At 34.6% G+C, this 19,088-nt stretch overlaps 1 protein-coding gene across 1 annotated transcript; it reads right to left on the reverse strand.

The window, feature by feature from the left end:
* Positions 1 to 449: 449 nt before the first annotated feature.
* On the reverse strand, positions 450 to 8,124 carry LOC141457098 (cathepsin D-like). Its single transcript, XM_074133625.1, has 9 exons — positions 7,977 to 8,124; positions 5,986 to 6,127; positions 5,781 to 5,901; positions 5,550 to 5,668; positions 4,717 to 4,916; positions 3,475 to 3,603; positions 3,249 to 3,396; positions 1,787 to 1,879; positions 450 to 711 (listed from the first exon to the last, which is right to left on the reverse strand). The coding sequence occupies exons 1-9, from the start codon at positions 8,060 to 8,062 to the stop codon at positions 544 to 546; spliced, it is 1,206 nt and encodes a 401-aa protein (XP_073989726.1). The 5' UTR covers positions 8,063 to 8,124; the 3' UTR covers positions 450 to 543.
* Positions 8,125 to 19,088: the final 10,964 nt, after the last annotated feature.

Raw genomic sequence — 19,088 nt, forward strand, 5'->3', positions numbered from 1 at the left:
AAGTGAGGTAGGAATGTGTATAAATGAGATAGGAATGTGCATAAGTGAGATAGGAATATGTATAAATGAGATAGGAATGTGCATTAGTGAGATGGGAATGTGCATATGTGAGGCAGGAATGTGTATAAATGAGATAGGAATGTGCATAAGTAAGATAGGAAAGTGTATAAATGAGATAGGAATGTCCATAAGTGAGATGGGAATGTGCATAAGTGAGGCAGGAATGTGTATAAATGAGATAGGAATGTGCATAAGTAAGATAGGAAAGTGTATAAATGAGATAGGAATGTCCATAAGTGAGATAGGAATATGTATAAATGAGATAGGAATGTGCATAAGTGAGATAGGAATGTGTATAAATGAGATAGGAATGCGCATAAGTGAGATAGGAATGTGTATAAATGAGATAGGAATGTGCATAAGTGAGATAGGAATGTGTATAAATTTGCTTATTTGTAAAAAGATTTTATTTTAAGAATATAAGTCTACTGCGTTGATACCAGCAACAAACGAATGTATACATTAATGGATAATTCTTATCTTCTATAACAGTTTTATTTGTTTTATTTGTCCAAAAGAGACAGTGTTATTTCCAAAATCAAATACCGTGTAGAATTTTCCTAAAAATACATCTCCTAAGATCCACGGTAAATTGCTTCCACTTAGAAAAGAGAATCCGAGTAGGCATATTTCAATACCTCTATTTCTCACCTGTATAAAATACATAAACATTATAAATACAATCAGTAATATAAATAGTTCAATATGAAAAATGAATTAAACGAAACGAAATTAATTAATTCACTTTTAATAAGAAAATCTATGTTTTTTCAAAAGAAAATAAAACGCTTAAGAGTTTGGAACGTTACTTCAATCGTCAAAAGTTTCTAATTTTATTTGGTACTTTTTTAAAGAATGAGTTAACAACCACCATATCTATTACTAAACTATTTCGTACCATTTACGTATATTTCCCAGCTAGTTTTACAAGCTTCTTTAAAGAAACATCTAATGAGAACTGTCCCTCGGAAAATAGTACAGACACTTTTTGCCAGTGCCCATAAAGTTATAAAAATAAGTATTGTGCCGACAAAAGTGACAAGATGGAATTTCCTTCTCAATTATCCTCTGCCCTTATAATCTAAAAGTTTGTATTAGAATGTTTCATCAGTCATTTTGTTTTCAACATTCTAGAAAGAATACACTCGAGTCCTTTCCGTAACACAAATACGATTGGAACGTGGCTAAAATCTTTGATCCCCGAAAATATATTTAGAATTCATTGTCATTTTCTGTAAATCTTACACTCTGCGTCCCAAGGGTCTTGTCGTTACGCTCTTTGGGCACTCCTCATGGCACAATGTTCCCTCTGGACTACAGCTTTTCAGCTAGGCAAACTTTTGCCACATTGGTTGTTTTAAAGCTCCGATATCTCTAATGAGATATGTATATATATATTTAAAATAGGGTTAGTCGAGTTGAAAGCTGTAAATTGATGACAATTGTGGATCAAATGAAACCTGCAGTCAATCAGGATAATAATGAAAAAGTATATTGCGCTCTCCTCTGCAGCTAGGTAATAATGTCCGAAAGTAAGACTAACTGATCATAGTTTTCTTCTAATAAAAACTTTAACTACTCAAAACGAGTTCTTTTTTACATCTTTCGAGCAGTGCGAATCCTAAACTACGAGTAGAATTAAAGAGCTACGGTTCTCCCACGACAAAAATAAACTATTGCATGTGTAAAAGGTAACATATGTTGTAGATAACAGAATTTCACTTACCCTTAGGATATAATCTTCTGGTTTCAATGTATAACTACGTGCATTTATTTTGAAAACAATATCTGGGAGAGTTGGAACAGCTTTGCAGTCCACCTGAAAACCATGATCTTTAAATGAAGGTTCTTTCTAATTTTCCAAATTATGCCAGAGACATTAGCACCTTGAACATAGTAGTGAGTTCAATCAAGGTTAGTGTACACAAAGGAAAATTATTTCTTTTTCTTTGATCGCGCAAATAAAATTAATTCATTTGGGAATTGGTTAATTTTGGATTATACGTAAATAATTTGCAGAATTTTGGGTTGGATTTTGAATTAATTTCAAATTAAATAAATTGTCAAACTCAAATTAGTTTACATCACTGCTTTCACTTAAAATCATTTTCAGTAATCAGAATCTAAACCAAAAGTTGGACAAAAACCTACTGCTTAGATCTGTATTAGACTTTTATTGCCAGGTTTTCACTATTGAAACGAGGTAGACTCCACAATCAAGTTCCTATGGAATGTTTGAATGTTACAGACAAGCTTTGATCAAAGGTGAGGTTTCCTTTGTCTTTTGCTCCTTTGTCTGAAGGAAGGCTTTTACCTCAACAAATGCCATGAAAAACCACCTTCACATAAAATAAGTCAAGTACAATAGCAATAAGGTGAATAGGGGATTAACCGAGTAGTTAGTGAATACTCGAATCCAACGCAGAGAACTCGGGCTCGAATCCAGCTGCTGGCCTTAGATTTTCTCTTCCTAGGAGCTTTTTATAGCTTACAGTAAGAAGACAATGGAAAATCCCCCAGATTTACCAACTATTCTTATTCTCAATGATCAGATGCTGTATCTTCTTAACATAATCTGATTAGTTTTATTTACTGTCAAAAAAAAGAAAAATAGTCTAAAAAAATAAAAAATAAAACAAGAATATAATGTGCTATTTTTCATGAGTAAATACGATGTCAGGGTGAAGTGGTTGATATTGTGAAGTTAGTCCAAAATCAGGTCATCTTCTGAACCAATAACTGAGATAAAAGAAATATTTACTCTAAAAGTAAATGAAAAATAATACTCAAATGAAAGCAATTAAATTCTATTTCATCCTTAATTAATTAATACTGAAATAACTAAATCGTTCATAAATGTAGGGAATTTTTTGAATTTGTTCCAATTAAAAAGCACAAAGATGAAATGAATGAAATGTAATAGAAAGTATCTTTAAAATTTAACCATAACTAACTTATATCTTTAAAAGCGAAAAAGAGATAAATATCTCGGAGCGCACCATTAACTGGGAAGCTAGGACGAGTGTGTTCAGCATGTTTTAAGAGAGCAATGCTGTATTCATTGCAAAGTATCTTAAAGAATGAAAGAAAATATTAGTAAATTAGAGCTGGATTGAGTAATAATTTTAAAACAGAGAAAATTTCTATTTTGATTAAAAGTAAGCTTTAAATTCAAATAAATTACTAACAGCTGCAAAGCGACCATCCACAGCTGCTTTTAATGTTTTGAATATTCCAAGAATATCTTTTGGAGGTCCAATAATCAATGAAGTACCAGTATCTGCGATTGCGTCGCAACCATTTTCACACCAGTTATCACCTGTTAAAGTGTTAACTCTGTAATGAAGAAGAAAAATTTGAATAAATTAATTTAAGTGAAAAAGAGATGTGAAAGGTAGTTTATTATATATTTACCCATCCATTCGAAATTGCCAATATCTTTGATTACTTATAGGAATCGGATTGTTCAATGTGTCATTCTGGACTCGTTCTTCATTAATTCCACCGAATATTAGTTCACCACCTGGGGTTTCTTTAGGGTTTCTGTAATATTGGAGACAAAATTGATTAAAATTAAACATTTTTTTAAAAGTTATTTCTGCTGCAGCAAAATGGCAACAGGATGACTTACACTTAAAACTAATGTACTGATATTACCCCTAAAGCATAATTACTTTGTTTTTCACCTATGGAGAAAAAATAAATAAATAAGAAAATAAGGCTGGACTAAGAGTTAAAAGATGTGGGAAATGTCAGCGCATATTTCATTTTACATTACCAATCAATTATCCTTTCCCTTATTTCCCCATTCCTAGCCCCAACATATCAAAAATTCGGTAACACTTATGCGCTGCTGCAGCCTTTCTTTCCCCAAACTGTAGGAAATATAAATTTTTTCGTTCATATTTAAATTTAGATTTTCAATCATTCATACTGAACTCTATGATCAAAACTTAACTTTATTAAGAACAAAACAATTTTTCACTTTTGATCCTATCAAATCAGAAACTGTGAAAAATCACAATTTGATTGTCTTTCGAATACCTTATATTTACAGTAATTGTTTCCTTGCAGTATTATAAATTTAATTCGTTACTCATTGAAACTATAAGATATAGAAAAAAGAAAGAATTGATTCACGGTTGACTTTGCCATAGTAATTTTTTTCTTTTGAACCACGCATTAAGTAGTTATTACACTTTTAACATTAAAAGTTCAAGTTATTAGAAGTCCAATTCACTTGAATATTTTTTATAAAAAATTTATATTATGACCAATTCCTTCTACATCTTTGCGCCGCTAAAATTTAACTTGAAAAGTTATCAGAAGTAAATAAAACCCACTGTAATGTTGTAACATATATTATACCCACTTAACCCCAGTATAATGTTGCCAAATGTCAAAGGTACCACTCTATAGTCGTAGATAAATTTTTATAAATGCAATTCAGTAAATTAAATATAAACGCGAAACCAAAAATTATTTTAGTTCGCTTAAGATATGTAATTAATACAGTTTCAAAAACAGATTGAACTTAAATCAATTTCTAATCAAAATCAAAGATTTTTAAAGAACGTTAAGCTAAACCCAATAAACCTTATACTCAACTTATAAAAATCTGTAATTATACCTATAATTTTTGCTAAGAAGATTTACCTGTTAAGATAAAAAGAGAAAATTGGTCTGTCTATAAGTTTCTGGTTTACCATATTATTAACAGGTGGTACCACATGACCTGTAGCAATAGAAGGATATCCTAGTCCTAATATACCATCGAATTTAGCTTCTCTAAATGGTTTTCTACTCATTGAAGTAATTTCTCCAAATGTCTGATTTGCCACTTTAAGTGTGTTTATCTGTAACAAATGAAACAAAGTAATTATTTTTGTTTTGGTAAATAAAATATTAGGCGGTTTCTTCTAATCATTCTTACTTATCATTTATCTCAGTTTCTTTTTCTTACTTTTTTGTTTTTGTGTTGATCATATTTATTATTATAATTTTTACTGTAATATAGGTCAACGACTTAGGTTGGCGCTCGCCACAATCTACAGTTTAAGCTTTTTAAAAATCTAAGGTAGTGCACTTGAATTTGGATTCGGGTCTCCCAGTTTCCTATTCTACTGCATTGAGATAACCCATTCTTTTTATTCTCCCTCTAATTAAATGTCCAAAATAATTTATTCCTTTTAAAGGCTAATTAGCAGAAATAAGGTAACTTCCAAAAAAGGAGCTATAAGATGATGGTCCAAACGTTCATTAAAATGCTATTAACGCCAAGTGCCTTTGCACCGCCCTATTTATTTTTATTTTATTTTATTTTTTTTGTAATGGTTTTTGTTGTCACTAATGCTTTTAAAGCGGTCACTCACAGTAAATACTAATGGAACGGCCAATCTTAGTTAAATAAATAGTGAAAAGTTTAATAAATATTTTCACAAAGTTATAATAGTTTTTAATTTTATTTATTAAAAATATGATAACTTAACAGTAAGAGTGTCCGTAGATAGAAATCCTTCGACTTCACCAGTGCCGTAAGCTATTGATAAAGGACTATCATCTTTGATGTAAGTTGATGATTTACTTCTTTTGTAATAATGGTGGTTCCCTGAAAAAAAAAAAAAAAAATTAATTTTGTAATTGTAGTAATAGAAATAGTAATAAGTAGTAAAAATAAATATTGCTTTTTTATTTTTTATTTTTGATTCTTAAAAACTCACAACAAGCAAGACTGAAGTAACAACTAGAAGACGGGACCCATAAATTTGATGATCCAGTGTCAAATACTACAGAAAAATTTTGTAACGTAGTGCCTAATGATATTTCACCGTAATATGCGGCCTGAAAATTGTATTTATTATTATTTCTAATGAAGATATTTATATTATTTCATATTTCATACAAATATTTAGATTATTTCCTCACATTTAAATTATTTTTTAATACTTCTTGTACTCCACTTTTCTGTAACACTAAAAAACGTTGAAGACTGTTATGCGCTTCTGTTACCGTCTTCACAAATTCATGATAATTCCTTGGTTCGCGATTTATTTTGTGCAATGGAATCCTGAAATAGTGAGTGATATTAGAAATCATATTTTTAAAAGACCCTGATGTAATCACAATGACCAATAATTAGTAATCACTTTTCTTTCTTTTTATATTCTCCTCTTAGACCCTAGTTAAAGGAAGTCTGCAATCGCGTCAGATTTTCAAAATTAAAATTCAGCGTTTTGGACACTCAAGGTTTGAATGGGATTGAATTTAGTAAACTGATATCACTGTCGATTCTGTTGTTTTCTGTCGACATCCATCTTGCGGAAGTAATTTTTTCTACTAAGACGATTTTTTCTTTATTTATGTATCTTTTAATAGGGCTCTAATTTTGCTTATACCACGTATACCATTAAATCATTTCTTACCTGTGTCTTTATATTTACATTTGAATTTGGCGGGTTATATGATAACAGCGAATTAGAATCACTTCGAATTAGGCCACACCTCCGGGCGCTATTCTTTACATTTACCATACATTTATTTTCCTGGGACTATTGTCCCCTTAGAATAAATACCATAACCAGACATATAGCTAACATCAGCACGTGCTTGGCCTTTAATGCTCTACAATTAAAACACTGTTTGGAATGATACAGGAAGACAATGGCCAAAAAATTACAATATTAGTCTGATATAGAACTCTTGACAGGGAGAGATTCGTCGGCGTTGGCGGGGCCAGATAGCTGGACTTCGCTGCAACTGTCGTACTAAGTGACATAGACCAAGGATCCTTTGGGAAGCCCCCGGGCAACGGGCAACTCTCAGGCACAAGCTGGAGCCCCCACTCCTTCCTCTTCGCCAGTTCTGCCAACTGGGCAATGATGCGCTATTAGCACCAACAAATTCTAGGCCAGGGGGCCGCACATCCTTTCGAGGATCGAACATCTATTGTGTAATCTTCTAAATAAATCATATCTTGTATATTCTCCTAAATAACGAACGGCTAAGAGCGCTTAAGCAATGCCCAATGCTTTCAAGCAGCCCTAAAGATGACAAAGTTTAGCTCAACGCCATGAGTGTTTCTACTTCTATTTTGAAGAAACTCGATCCTGTGACAACACGCAAGAGCAAAATACCGTAAGGAGTGGTATTTCTTCCTTAATTTAAATATACAGCAAAACCTATAATCATTACCACTCGTTTGTCGGCCTGCAGTATCCACCTTAGCTGACCCACCTTAACCTAGAGCTACCCGGCCCTGATTAAAGAAGTAGGACGCAAACGTATTTATGAATACTCGAATGAAACCACTATCGCTTGTCTTTGGGTAGTGCTATTAGTTGAATAAAACCTTCATTATGATGGCAAATCCTGTTTGGATGTTTCTCTTCCTCAAACATGAGATAACTTCAAATATTTTTTATCCCTTTTAGTTACCGAATGCATCGAAGTAATGCAGAACATTGTACGTAACATTGTGGAGGTAAGAAAGAGATGGCACGTTAAAAAGTTCGAGGCTTCATGAATTTACCTCGCAAAGCCAGGATAGAACTTATTATGCAGTAATTATTAAGCCAATAAGTCTTGAGTCTTAATTAAAGACAATGATAGTGTAGGAGAAAGCTAAGTACTTCGCTAAATATTTTACGGATAAATGGTTATTGAAGACATGAAGTATCGGCTAAGTGAACAATAATTCGGCAAGGCTGGACATTGTTGCCCACACAATACAAATATTTTGGATAATTTGACCACTTGCAGCGGATGCAAAGAGGCAGGGCTCCGCAGGTGAACTTGGAGAACTTTGGACCGCACAACAACTTCTCAATATTATGTGCTTAAAGTAAAACCCTAAATAAACAGTTAACAAATAAATAAATAAATTCTAATAAATAAATAAATAAAGAAATGATAATTACCTCAGAATCCTAACATCGGAGACAGCAGCTCCAATAAAGAACAGTGATAAAAATAATGCAAACTTCATCTTTATGAAGCCATACATATAACTAACGGCTCAGGTAACGTATTGTATTTATATATAAAAACACGAATACTTATCTTTTCAGTGAATTTATGGTACACATATTGCAGAAAATTAAATAAATAAAACTCGAGTTTCTAATTTCCAATTAAAATGATATTATTGAGTAATTTTAATCTATTATCGGAAGTTTAGTCTCGTTTACACCTTTAGTTTTAACATATACAGAGGGTGTTCAGCATAAGACTACGGTAACTTCGGGAGGCGATTCTGGGCATCATTTGCAACAAAAAATTTCATATAAACTATGACTCGATTGGGCTCCGTTTTGTAGATATTTTTAATTTTAGTTTTTTCAAGGTGTTACTACTTTTTAGCAAAAAGTTGCCTATATTTCTCAAACTATTAAAGCTACAGCTATTTTAATAAGCTCATTAGAAAGAAGGTTAAATTTCCTTTTAAATAAGCTAATTGGTATTCCAAAATAATAATATTAAGTATTTTACTTTGTGGCCCAAACATAGGAAATAGCAAGTTTCTAATTTTTTCCAAAAACTTTGACTTCATTTTTCTCAAAAACATTTTATATGATAAAACCGTGCACTATTCAGAAAAAACATCTACATACAATCACCTTTCGAACGGTATACAATAATTGGGGTTATGTTAAAAATTGATGCAGAAATCTGTGATTAATTGCAAAAAAGTAGGCCTCAAAACAGCGTCAGCATTATGAAAGGAATTCACCTACCATAAGAATATAACTGATCAGAATCATCAAATCCAGTACGATTTTTTGCAAACGTGTAATTTAATAATTAATTAATTTAAGAACTATATTCAAAAATATAAAATTTACATTAAAAATAATAAAATAAAATAAAAAGAAGAAAAATGAATATGATGTTAAATGAGTGTTAGGTACCAATTTCAAAAGAAAGGATTTTCGTTTAACGAGTTTAATGTTAAACTGTGTGATATTCTTTAGTTAATTAAAGAAATATGCCAAATAATGTGAACAAATCACAGATTTTCTTGAACTACTCAATAAACTTTTGGAATTAACAGGTTGTGAAGAGCTAATGAATAAACCGAGAACTTACTTATCGCTCGAATCTCCAAGTTAAAAACTGACATTATCCTAATACGGCTTATAAAAACAAATAAATACAACAAGCAGAAAAGATTTTAAAGTCTACATTTTCATTAGATATTTAGTTGTCATTTTGTTATCATTATGCCAACGTATTCGAATATTGAATATCGAGATATGTTATACATCTACGGTTTCGTAGATTGGAATAGTGGAGAAGCTAGGCGAGAATATTCTAGATTTGTTTCTGATATGGTGTTCCGAACGTTTATTAAATTACAAGTTTGCAAAAAATCGTACTGGATTTGATGATTCTGATCAGTTATATTCTTATGGTAGGTGAATTCCTTTCATAATGCCGACGCTGTTTTGAGGCCTACTTTTTTGCAATTAATCACAGATTTCTGCATCAATTTTTAACATAACCCCAATTATTGTATACCGTTCGAAAGGTGATCGTATGTAGATGTTTTTCCTGAATAGTGCACGGTTTTATCATATAAAATGTTTTTGAGAAAAATGAAGTCAAAGTTTTTGGAAAAAATTAGAAACTTGCTATTTCCTATGTTTGGGCCACAAAGTAAAATACTTAATATTATTATTTTGGAATACCAATTAGCTTATTTAAAAGGAAATTTAACCTTCTTTCTAATGAGCTTATTAAAATAGCTGTAGCTTTAATAGTTTGAGAAATATAGGCAACTTTTTGCTAAAAAGTAGTAACACCTTGAAAAAACATAAAATTAAAAATATCTACAAAACGGAGCCGAATCGAGCCATAGTTTATATGGAATTTTTTGTTGCAAATGATGCCCAGAAACGCCTCCCGAAGTTACCGTAGTCTTATGCTGAACACCCTGTATATAACTTTTAATTGATAAATTATAATAACTTTAAGTGGCATATACCCAATTTTAAAAAGGTTTTAGATGTAAAATGTTTATATTTTCGTTCCATGATAGATTACTAGAAGTGTATTTGTTAATTTACCAGTGAAACAGTTGAATTTAAAATTAATTTTAAAATATTTAATAATTTAATCAAGAGAATTAAAATATTAAAAATAAATAATCTGTAAATCAAAGAAGTAAAATTTTTTCATTTTTGTCATTTAATGGTTCTGTTATTGACTAATATATCGGTAAATTATTATTATTTTTTTTTATGATTTAAGGCGCGTCAACATCTAAGGTTATTGGCGCCCGGAGCTTTTTTCAGTGCACTGCCGGCCTCCGGACAGTGTTCTCTCGTTACAGACATCACTGTCCATCACCGGACAGTGAGCTGTAAGAAGCTCCCAGGAAGAGAAAATCTAAGGTTCAGCAGCTGGATTCGAACCCGGGACCTCCGCGTGGGAGTCCAGTATGCTAACCTCATAGCTAATCCCTTTCCTGATTAATTATTGTTATTTTTTTTATATATTAAGGAGTGGTCATTTATTTCACAAACTTCTTTTTTTACCAATGATTCGGTGAAATTATTACCTTCTTCAAGTGAGTCAGTTTCTTTAATCTAGTTAGCGGTTACATTAAAACATCATAACTGTCGTTAAAATTAGCATTAAAAAGTTATTTTTAAGTGTAAATTTAGTCTATAAGGTCTGTACACAATGATAACTGTTTACAACATTGTGTATACAACCTATTCAACATCACCTATTCGATATCATCGCTTGAAATTTAAGAAAATGAAATTTACAGGGAAATTTTGTGGATCTCTTTGAGAGAAATGTTTAGCTGTTAGGATGTATCTCAAAAATTTCTTGTTTTTTTTTTTGCGAAAATTTAGATTCGAACTGATGTTATTTTTTTTTTCGGTTAAACAAAAATTTTTGTTAGAAAAATCAAAAATTACTTAGCCTTCAAAAGTTCTTGTTCCTAAACTCATTCGTTCCAAATATCATTATTACTCGCTTCCTTCTTTCAGGAAGAGAAGGAAATCTTGTTTATTTCTTTGAAAGCCAGTTCCTTACTTAAACTGATTTTTTTAAAAAAAATGAGTAATGATAAATGAAAATCAGAAGTAGGTCAGAAATTGAGTAAAGTGTCTTTCTGATAAGAATTAAATAAGAAATAGTACCCATCTAACTTTTCCATTAAAAAAATCTCATCCAGTAGTCGAACGTTTTCCTCACTCCTGATCTTAGGCTAGTGAGATAGGAATGTGTATAAATGAGTCATAAAGAATGGTGACACATTTAAACTATTTTGTTTTAGTGTAAAGTAAACTGAACTGGCTCAGTTTAACAATAACCTCGCACCTGCCAATTTTCGCATAGTTACTAAAATATTAGTTACCTTAAGAATACTAAGTTACCCACTTATACACTTAATTTTACAAATGTTGAAATATTTCGTTGGCAGTGGTTTAATTAAAAACACTGATTCTTTTGTATTGATGATAAAAGCGAATTACGCAATTAAACACTTTACATTCATTAAAGATGAAAATGGATTTTAATTATATTTTTGCAATAATATAAAAACAATAAATAATAGTCAATTGATTTAATTAAACAAAAGTAAAACGATTACTCAAGAACAATCAATATTTTGCTTTCAAAATATCTCATTCACTTCCTCTTTCGTTTTTGTTTAAGAACTCACTTCATTAATAGCTGGATTTTTATATAATATATAATATATTTAAAAAACAAAATAGGTGCTAAAATAAATAAATAAATAAATACAAAAATTTAACAAAAAAAACAATGTCTGGAATTGGCAAGTTATGATTTGGAATAATTATTAATTATTTTTGGCATTAACTAACAATCAGAGGAGAGTTACAGTTTCAAGCAATCAGACATTGATTTAAAAGTGTCTATTGTAAATTTCGGAATAAGCTCATATTAAATAATCTGCCAAGTATAAAACTTATTTATTTTACTTTCAGTCAACAAGTGTAGTGTGAGACGGATACATACATAGTTGAAGTCAAATTTTCTACCACAAACTTAATCAATGAACTGATAAAAAAAAAAAATCAATGTATTACTGCAAGGAGAGGTTGAAAGAGAGTTAAATTATATGATTGTAATAATAATAATAATAATAATAGGGAAGGGATTAGCTATGAGGTTAGCATACTGGACTCCTACGCGGAGGTCCCGGGTTCGAATCCAGCTGCTGACCCTTAGATTTTCACTTCCTAGGAGCTTCTTACAGCTCACTGTCCGGTGATGGACAGTGAGCTGTAACGAGAGAACACTGTCCGGAGGCCGGTAGTGCACTGAAAAAAGCTCCGGGCGCCAATAACCTTAGATGTTGATGCGCCAAAAAAAAAAAATAAAAAATAAAAATAAATAAATAATAATAATAATGAGTTAGGGTTAAAATTCTTTTCAGTGATTGGAAGAGACAGTGAATTGACAGTTAAATATGGCTTGTGGCTGTTTTTTTTTTTTTTTTTTTTTTTTTTTTTTTTTTTTTTTTTTTTTTTTTTTTTTTTTTTTTTTTTTTTTTTTTTTGGGGGGCAATGAACCAATGGGTTATTATGCCCTCTGCCCTTGTTCCTTTTGGCTAAACTCACTACTAACTAGACTAAGTTACTAAACGACTAAATAACAAACTAAACAACCAAATACTAACAACAACTTATAACAATGTCCTTAAAAATATTATTTACAGATTCAGTATTATCACAGTAGTTATCACAGTAATATAATATTATCACAGTATTATCACTAACAATATCACTAAAAATTATCAACTATTTAATATTATTTACAATTTATTAATTTCAGGTACATCTAAATATAATTATATATGTGAATATCTTGCAGGTACTTTATGACTCTATCGATAGTGCTCTGGTCATTGCCGAGAGCGTCCTCTATTCTCCCTGGTATATGATTAGATACTCTACTCCTATTACACCTGGAGCAGTCTAGCATTATATGCTTCACTGTAAGGGGGACATCACAGGAGCTGCAAATCGGCGCCGCATCTCTATTCATTAAATATCCGTGGGTTAGTCGAGTGTGGCCGATCCTCAATCGAGCTAACACCACTTCTTCCCTTCTGTTACCTCTGTAACTACTGTCCCAGGGTGCGACGGTATCTTTAATTTCCCTCAGTTTGTTAGCAGTTACTGAGGTCCACTCATTCTGCCAACCCTGAAGGACTTTTATTTTGATTTCCCTGATCACATCTACCGGCAGATGTCTCTGGTCCGTAACCTCCATATTGGCTGCCGCCTTTGCTGCCACGTCAGCAGTTTCATTTCCAGTGATTCCAGAGTGACCTGGTGTCCAAACGAATATTACATTTGTCCCCTCTTGCCTCAAATTGTACAGCGAAGCATGGATGTTCTGTACAATTGGGTGTTTCGAGTACATTTGTCTCAGGGAAAGTAGGGAGCTTGTGGAATCTGAGCAAATCGCTATGTTCCCCACAATGCCTCCCACAGTCACCAATGCCTTGTAAATCGCATACATCTCTGCCAGATAGACACTACTGATGGGCGGCAAGCTAAATTTGTATACCCTATCACGGATAACAACAGCTGCCCCGCAACCTTGTGAATTTTTTGATCCATCTGTATAAACCACAAGTGTCAACTTCATGCACTCCAATTTTTCTAAAAAACACTGTTTATAAACATTCTTTGGCGTTGAATTCTTTGGATATTTAAGGAGAGATGAGTCCACTACTATGGGTGGGGTTAACCAGGGTGCTATTGCATGTTGTTGGAACGTAAACATTGGTGGGATGGACAAATTGTATTCAGACAATAGATGCTTACATCTTAATCCAAATGGTCTAGTTGCACGTATAGCCCTATTGTATCGTTGTTCCAGCGGGAAGCGGTTAATTATTCTACAACATGGGCTTGATGTTTTGCTGATCAGTTTGACATAAAGAGCTAGACCCAATTGTCGACGCCTATAATATAATGTGGGTTCTCCTGCCGCGACATTCATACTCACTATAGGGCTACTCTTAAACGCTCCCAAGGATAACCTGATTCCCTGGTTGTGTATGGTGTCGAGCTGCTTCAGAATGTTCATCCTGGCTGACGAATATACGAAACAGCCATAGTCAATTTTCGATCTAATAACTGATCGATATACTTTAATCATTACTCCTCCATCCGCCCCCCATCGAGTACCGGATAATATCTTCAATAAATTAAGAGACTTCCTAGTTCGGTCTCTTAAATCTTGTATATGTGCTCTCCAAGAAAGGGTTTTATCAAAGATGAGGCCGAGAAACCGGGTAGTACTTCCAGTACTTATGGCCATTCCGTTGATATGGAGAATGGGGGCAGGTTGATGCCGCCTTAGCCTGGAGAAAACAACACACTTACTTTTTTCTGGAGAGAATTGAAGCCCATTATTGAGAGACCACTGTGCTAAGTTATCCAGTACGCGTTGTAACGTATGTTGGCCGTCTATTACACTGTCCACGGTGAGATAAATTGTGAAGTCGTCAGCAAATAAGATAGACTTGACTGGGTTCGGTACATAACGAGTTATCCCATCTATAGCAATTTTAAAAAGAAGAACACTCAGAATGCTTCCTTGGGGGAGGCCATTACATTGTGTATGTATCCTAGAGTATGCTGTTCCTATTCTTACTCGGAATTTCCTACCATCCAAAAAATTTTTTATGAACATAAGGATGTTCCTATTTACTCCCCACAGAATTAGAGTATCCAATAGCATACGTCTCCACACCATATCATAGGCGTTTTTGATATCAAAGAATACCGCCATTACTTGTTTTCTTTGGACAAAAGCGTCTTGGATTTCGTGCTCTAACATCACAAGAGGTTCTGCGGTGGACCGTCCCTGTCTAAAACCGAACTGGTTTTGTGATAGTAGGTTTCTAGACTCCAAGAAATAATTTAGCCGATTACTTACCATACGCTCCATAACTTTACAAACGCAGCTTGTGAGTGCTATTGGACGATAACTCTTTGGTGAGCGTTTATCTTTACCCTCTTTATGGATTGGAATTATTATTGCTGTCCGCCACTCTGAAGGGAATGAATGACTTGTAAATATTTCGTTATATAAGGATAGAAGAGTGCTTTTAGAGGTGTCGTTTAAATTTTTGAGGAATGCGTAGGGAATATCATCTGGACCAGGAGCCGAATTTTTACAATTTTGTAATGCTTCTTCAAATTCAAAGATATTAAACGGTAAGTTTAAAGCTGCTTCCCTATCGTCCGATTCCATTGGAACTTCCCTTCTTTCTATTAAATTCTTTCTATTAAGAAAGTTTGGGTCATATGCCTCATCAGAGGTATAATCGGCTATATACGTTGCAAGGCACTCAGCTATTTCAGAAGGTTGTGTGAAATATTGTCCATCTTTCTCTAAGCCTGATATTAAGTTTACTTTGCAGCGTCCATTGATGTGTTTTATCTTGTTCCATACCTCAGTCTGTGTAGAGTTTATATTTAAGGAAGACACATATTTTTGCCAGGATTCCTTCTTGCTCTGCCTTATGACTTTTCTAGCTTCAGCACTTGCTTTCTTGTACTCAAGATAATTTTCTCTTGTTCCATGCCTGTTGAGTTTCCTGATAGCCCTACGCCGTTTCTTAACTGCTTGATGGCATGCCTCTGACCACCAGGGTACCGTTACTCTCTTGTAGATTTCTTTTGATCTTGGTATCTCTTCCCGTGCCGCATTCAATATTTTCTCATTGAATGTTTTCACCTTTTGATCAATATTTCCGACCAAATCTTCACGTAGTATTGTAGCTGAATCTGTGAAATATGTCCAGTTTGCCTTCTTCAGTAGCCATCTTTGAGGCCTCGCTTGCGGTGTGATACTGTTTGAGACGTCTAGGCGTATGGGGAAGTGGTCGCTTCCATAATTATCATCGAGGACGTTCCATTGTAATCTTCGAGCAAGTGAAGCTGATGAAACAGAAAGGTCTATGGCTGACGTTGTCCCATAAGATGAAGATATAAAGGTTTTACTACCATCATTTAGTAGAATGAGGTCATAATCTTCGAAGATGTCTATAATCTCATTGCCTCTAGCGTCTGAGACCGCTGCACCCCAAGCGGAATGGTGTGCATTAAAATCACCTAGCAATAGAAGAGGATTGTGGAACTGATCTAAAAGAGATCTCATTTCTTCTCTATTTATATGTAGTGATGGAGGAACATATATAGAACAGACATTTAGCTCTGTTGGCAGGTTGATTTTAACTGCTAGCGATTGGTAATAATTTGAAACTATTTGTAATTCTTCACATATAACATCTTCTCGTACAAGTACTGCTACCCCACCGCAGGCACGTTGTCCTCGGAGATAGTCGTGTCTAAAACAGTTATAGTACGGTATCTGTAACCTGTCTTCTGGTTTCAAATGTGTCTCCTGTAGACACACTATTAATGGAGACTGTTCTCTAATCAATCGTCTTAATTCCTCCCTATGAGTTGTATAACCATTCAAGTTCCACTGTAGAATACTCATGATGATGGTAGTTTGTTTCCATTGAAAATCATTTTATTTTACTTTTTGCCCCTTTCAGCTGGTTCTCCTCAGTATTCTCATCTACGGTGTTTTGTGGTTCTTTTGATTGTTTTGAGGATCTCATTGATTTGGTCACCCTTTGAGTCACCGATGAACCTGATGACGAGGCTGATGACAATGGGCGTCTTAGGCCTCTACTATTAGGCCTACTTGAAGGGCGTTGGTCGCCAGTATTTTCAAGTGTCTGGTCAAATTTTAAATCTACTTCTAGGTTTTTACTTTCTATTTCACAATTTCCTTTTTTGGGAGTTTCATTAACTTTAGATTTACTTACCACTTTTTTATTTGACTGTTTGTTAGTTAAACTTGGACCCGTCGGCAGCCTAACTCGAAGACCACTTCCGGAGGGTTTAATATCAGGAGTTTGTACACTCACCGCCGGAACTTCTGTCGGTTCCGGCAGAACTCTCTGTACTCTCTCCAACTTTTCTATCCTCTCTGAAAGTGCCTCAACAGCTGTCACTAATCTTGTTAACAAGCTTTCTAGTGGTCGCTCCCGTTCATTACTGATGCTGGCTGCTTGTGCGTATGACTGTTCATTCGTTCGAGAAGGTAAAATTCTTCTCTTCGCTTGGGCGTAGGTGAGTTTCTCCTTTGTCATAATTTCTTTGATTTTCTTCTCATTTATGAACACTCTACACTCCCTAGCCCAGGAAGAGTGTCCTTCAGAACAGTTCACACATTTCAGTGGGGTCGTGCACTCGCCATCGTGCCTTGGTAGGCCGCACAATCCGCAGACCGGGTACTGGCTGCTACAATTCATCGCTGTGTGGGCGAACTTCATACATTTGAAGCAGCGCACTGGACTAGGAATGTAAAGCCGAACTCCCAATACCAAGTATCCAATATTGACCTTCCTAGGCAGTATAGGGGTATCAAAGGTAAGCACCATTGCCGGTGTAGGTGTAGGTGCTGCTGCCCTGTTCTGCTTCCTGGAAGTTAGTCTCTTAATTTCTATAACATTTTGTGAGGCTAATTCTTCTTTAATTTCGTTTTCATCACAATAGAGTAATTCATAAGAACTGATTACACCTCTAGAGACATTCAGGCCCCTATGAGGTTCAACTCTCACCGCTTCATTGCAGAAAACTGTCACACTTAGTAAATTGTCAAAGTGAGCCTTTGACATAACTTTTATCAATAATGTCCCATTTCTCAGCTTCTTGATTTCAGAACCAGGTACTATGTTATTCAAAGCCTTGTATAGCTTTATAACACTTACTTCCTTAAAAGACTTCTGCTCATCCACCATTTTCATTATCATAAATTTACTTTCTAATACACTGCCTGATGAAAAAAGAGGGTTTGTTTGAGGATTCATAATAGTATGAATAAGGTTCATCTCCTAAGTGGTCCAGCCTCCCTGGACTCTCAAATGGGCCCCGATAGTAGCCATCCCTTTGTAAAGGTAATGGGGTACCGGGGCAGACCATCATAGAAGATATAGTCAAACACCCATGAACGACCCAGTCACTGTGTAAAACACAATGTAGTGCCTCCACGGGTCTCATCCTAACCCACAGGACCCACACAAAAGTATGGTCGTCCCAAGCCGATTGATCGAACTAGGGCTGTCGTTCGACCACCCCTCTAGACGAAGCAAGGGCCAAAGACGAGTGTTGGACTTGGGAGTCCGCAGATCTCCGTCGTCCTCAGCGCCCAGGATCCCTCTTTCCGCCGACATGGGTTGCCACGCACGGCAAACACGTGGGAGACCGTAAACTTCTCAAAGACCCTAGTGTACGAGTGTAAACTGAGAGTAAGTCTGGGTGTGAATGTGTGTGAGTGTGAGTGTGTGTGTGTGTGTGTGTGTGTGTGTGTGTGTGTGTGTGTGTGTGTGAGGGTGTGTATGAGTTTGTGTGTGAAAATGTATGTATGAATCTGTTTGTGTATGTGTGCTGACTGGTACCCGTGGGGGCGTCACTCCCCAGGAGCAGCTAATCTGCACCCCCTGCGGGGGCTTGTGGCTGTTAAACAAGTCCTTAAACCTTCATGACCACTTCCTCCGTTTTGCAACTCTAAAGGTGATTCGTGGGAAGCAAAAATGCACTTATATAATTCCCCTGGCACGCTTCAGAGTTAAGGGAACCATCATGTCTTCAGAGTTAAGGGAACCATCATGTCTTCAGAGTTAAGGGAACCATCATGTCTTCAGAGTTAAGGGAACCATCATGTCTTCAGAGTTAAGGGAACCATCATGTCTTCAGAGTTAAGGGAACCATTATGTCTAACCGATGATTATCGATCGTAAGCTAATAAAATTGTTAAAACTTTTGCTAAAAAAGAGCACTGAGGACTTATTTGTTTGGTTAGAGCAGGCTGCCATACTACACCTACACATAGAATTGTTGAGAGAATGTTGAAATTACGGTTGAAGGTGTTAGAATTGACTTCTTGCAGGTTTCCTTAAGCATGCTATGAATGGAGATAACATCCATTTAACTGCGTTTACGCAA

Source organism: Rhodnius prolixus, unplaced genomic scaffold (assembly GCF_049639745.1).
Source record: "Rhodnius prolixus isolate KJV_2025 unplaced genomic scaffold, Rpr scaffold_10, whole genome shotgun sequence".
Classification (NCBI taxonomy): domain Eukaryota; kingdom Metazoa; phylum Arthropoda; class Insecta; order Hemiptera; family Reduviidae; genus Rhodnius; species Rhodnius prolixus.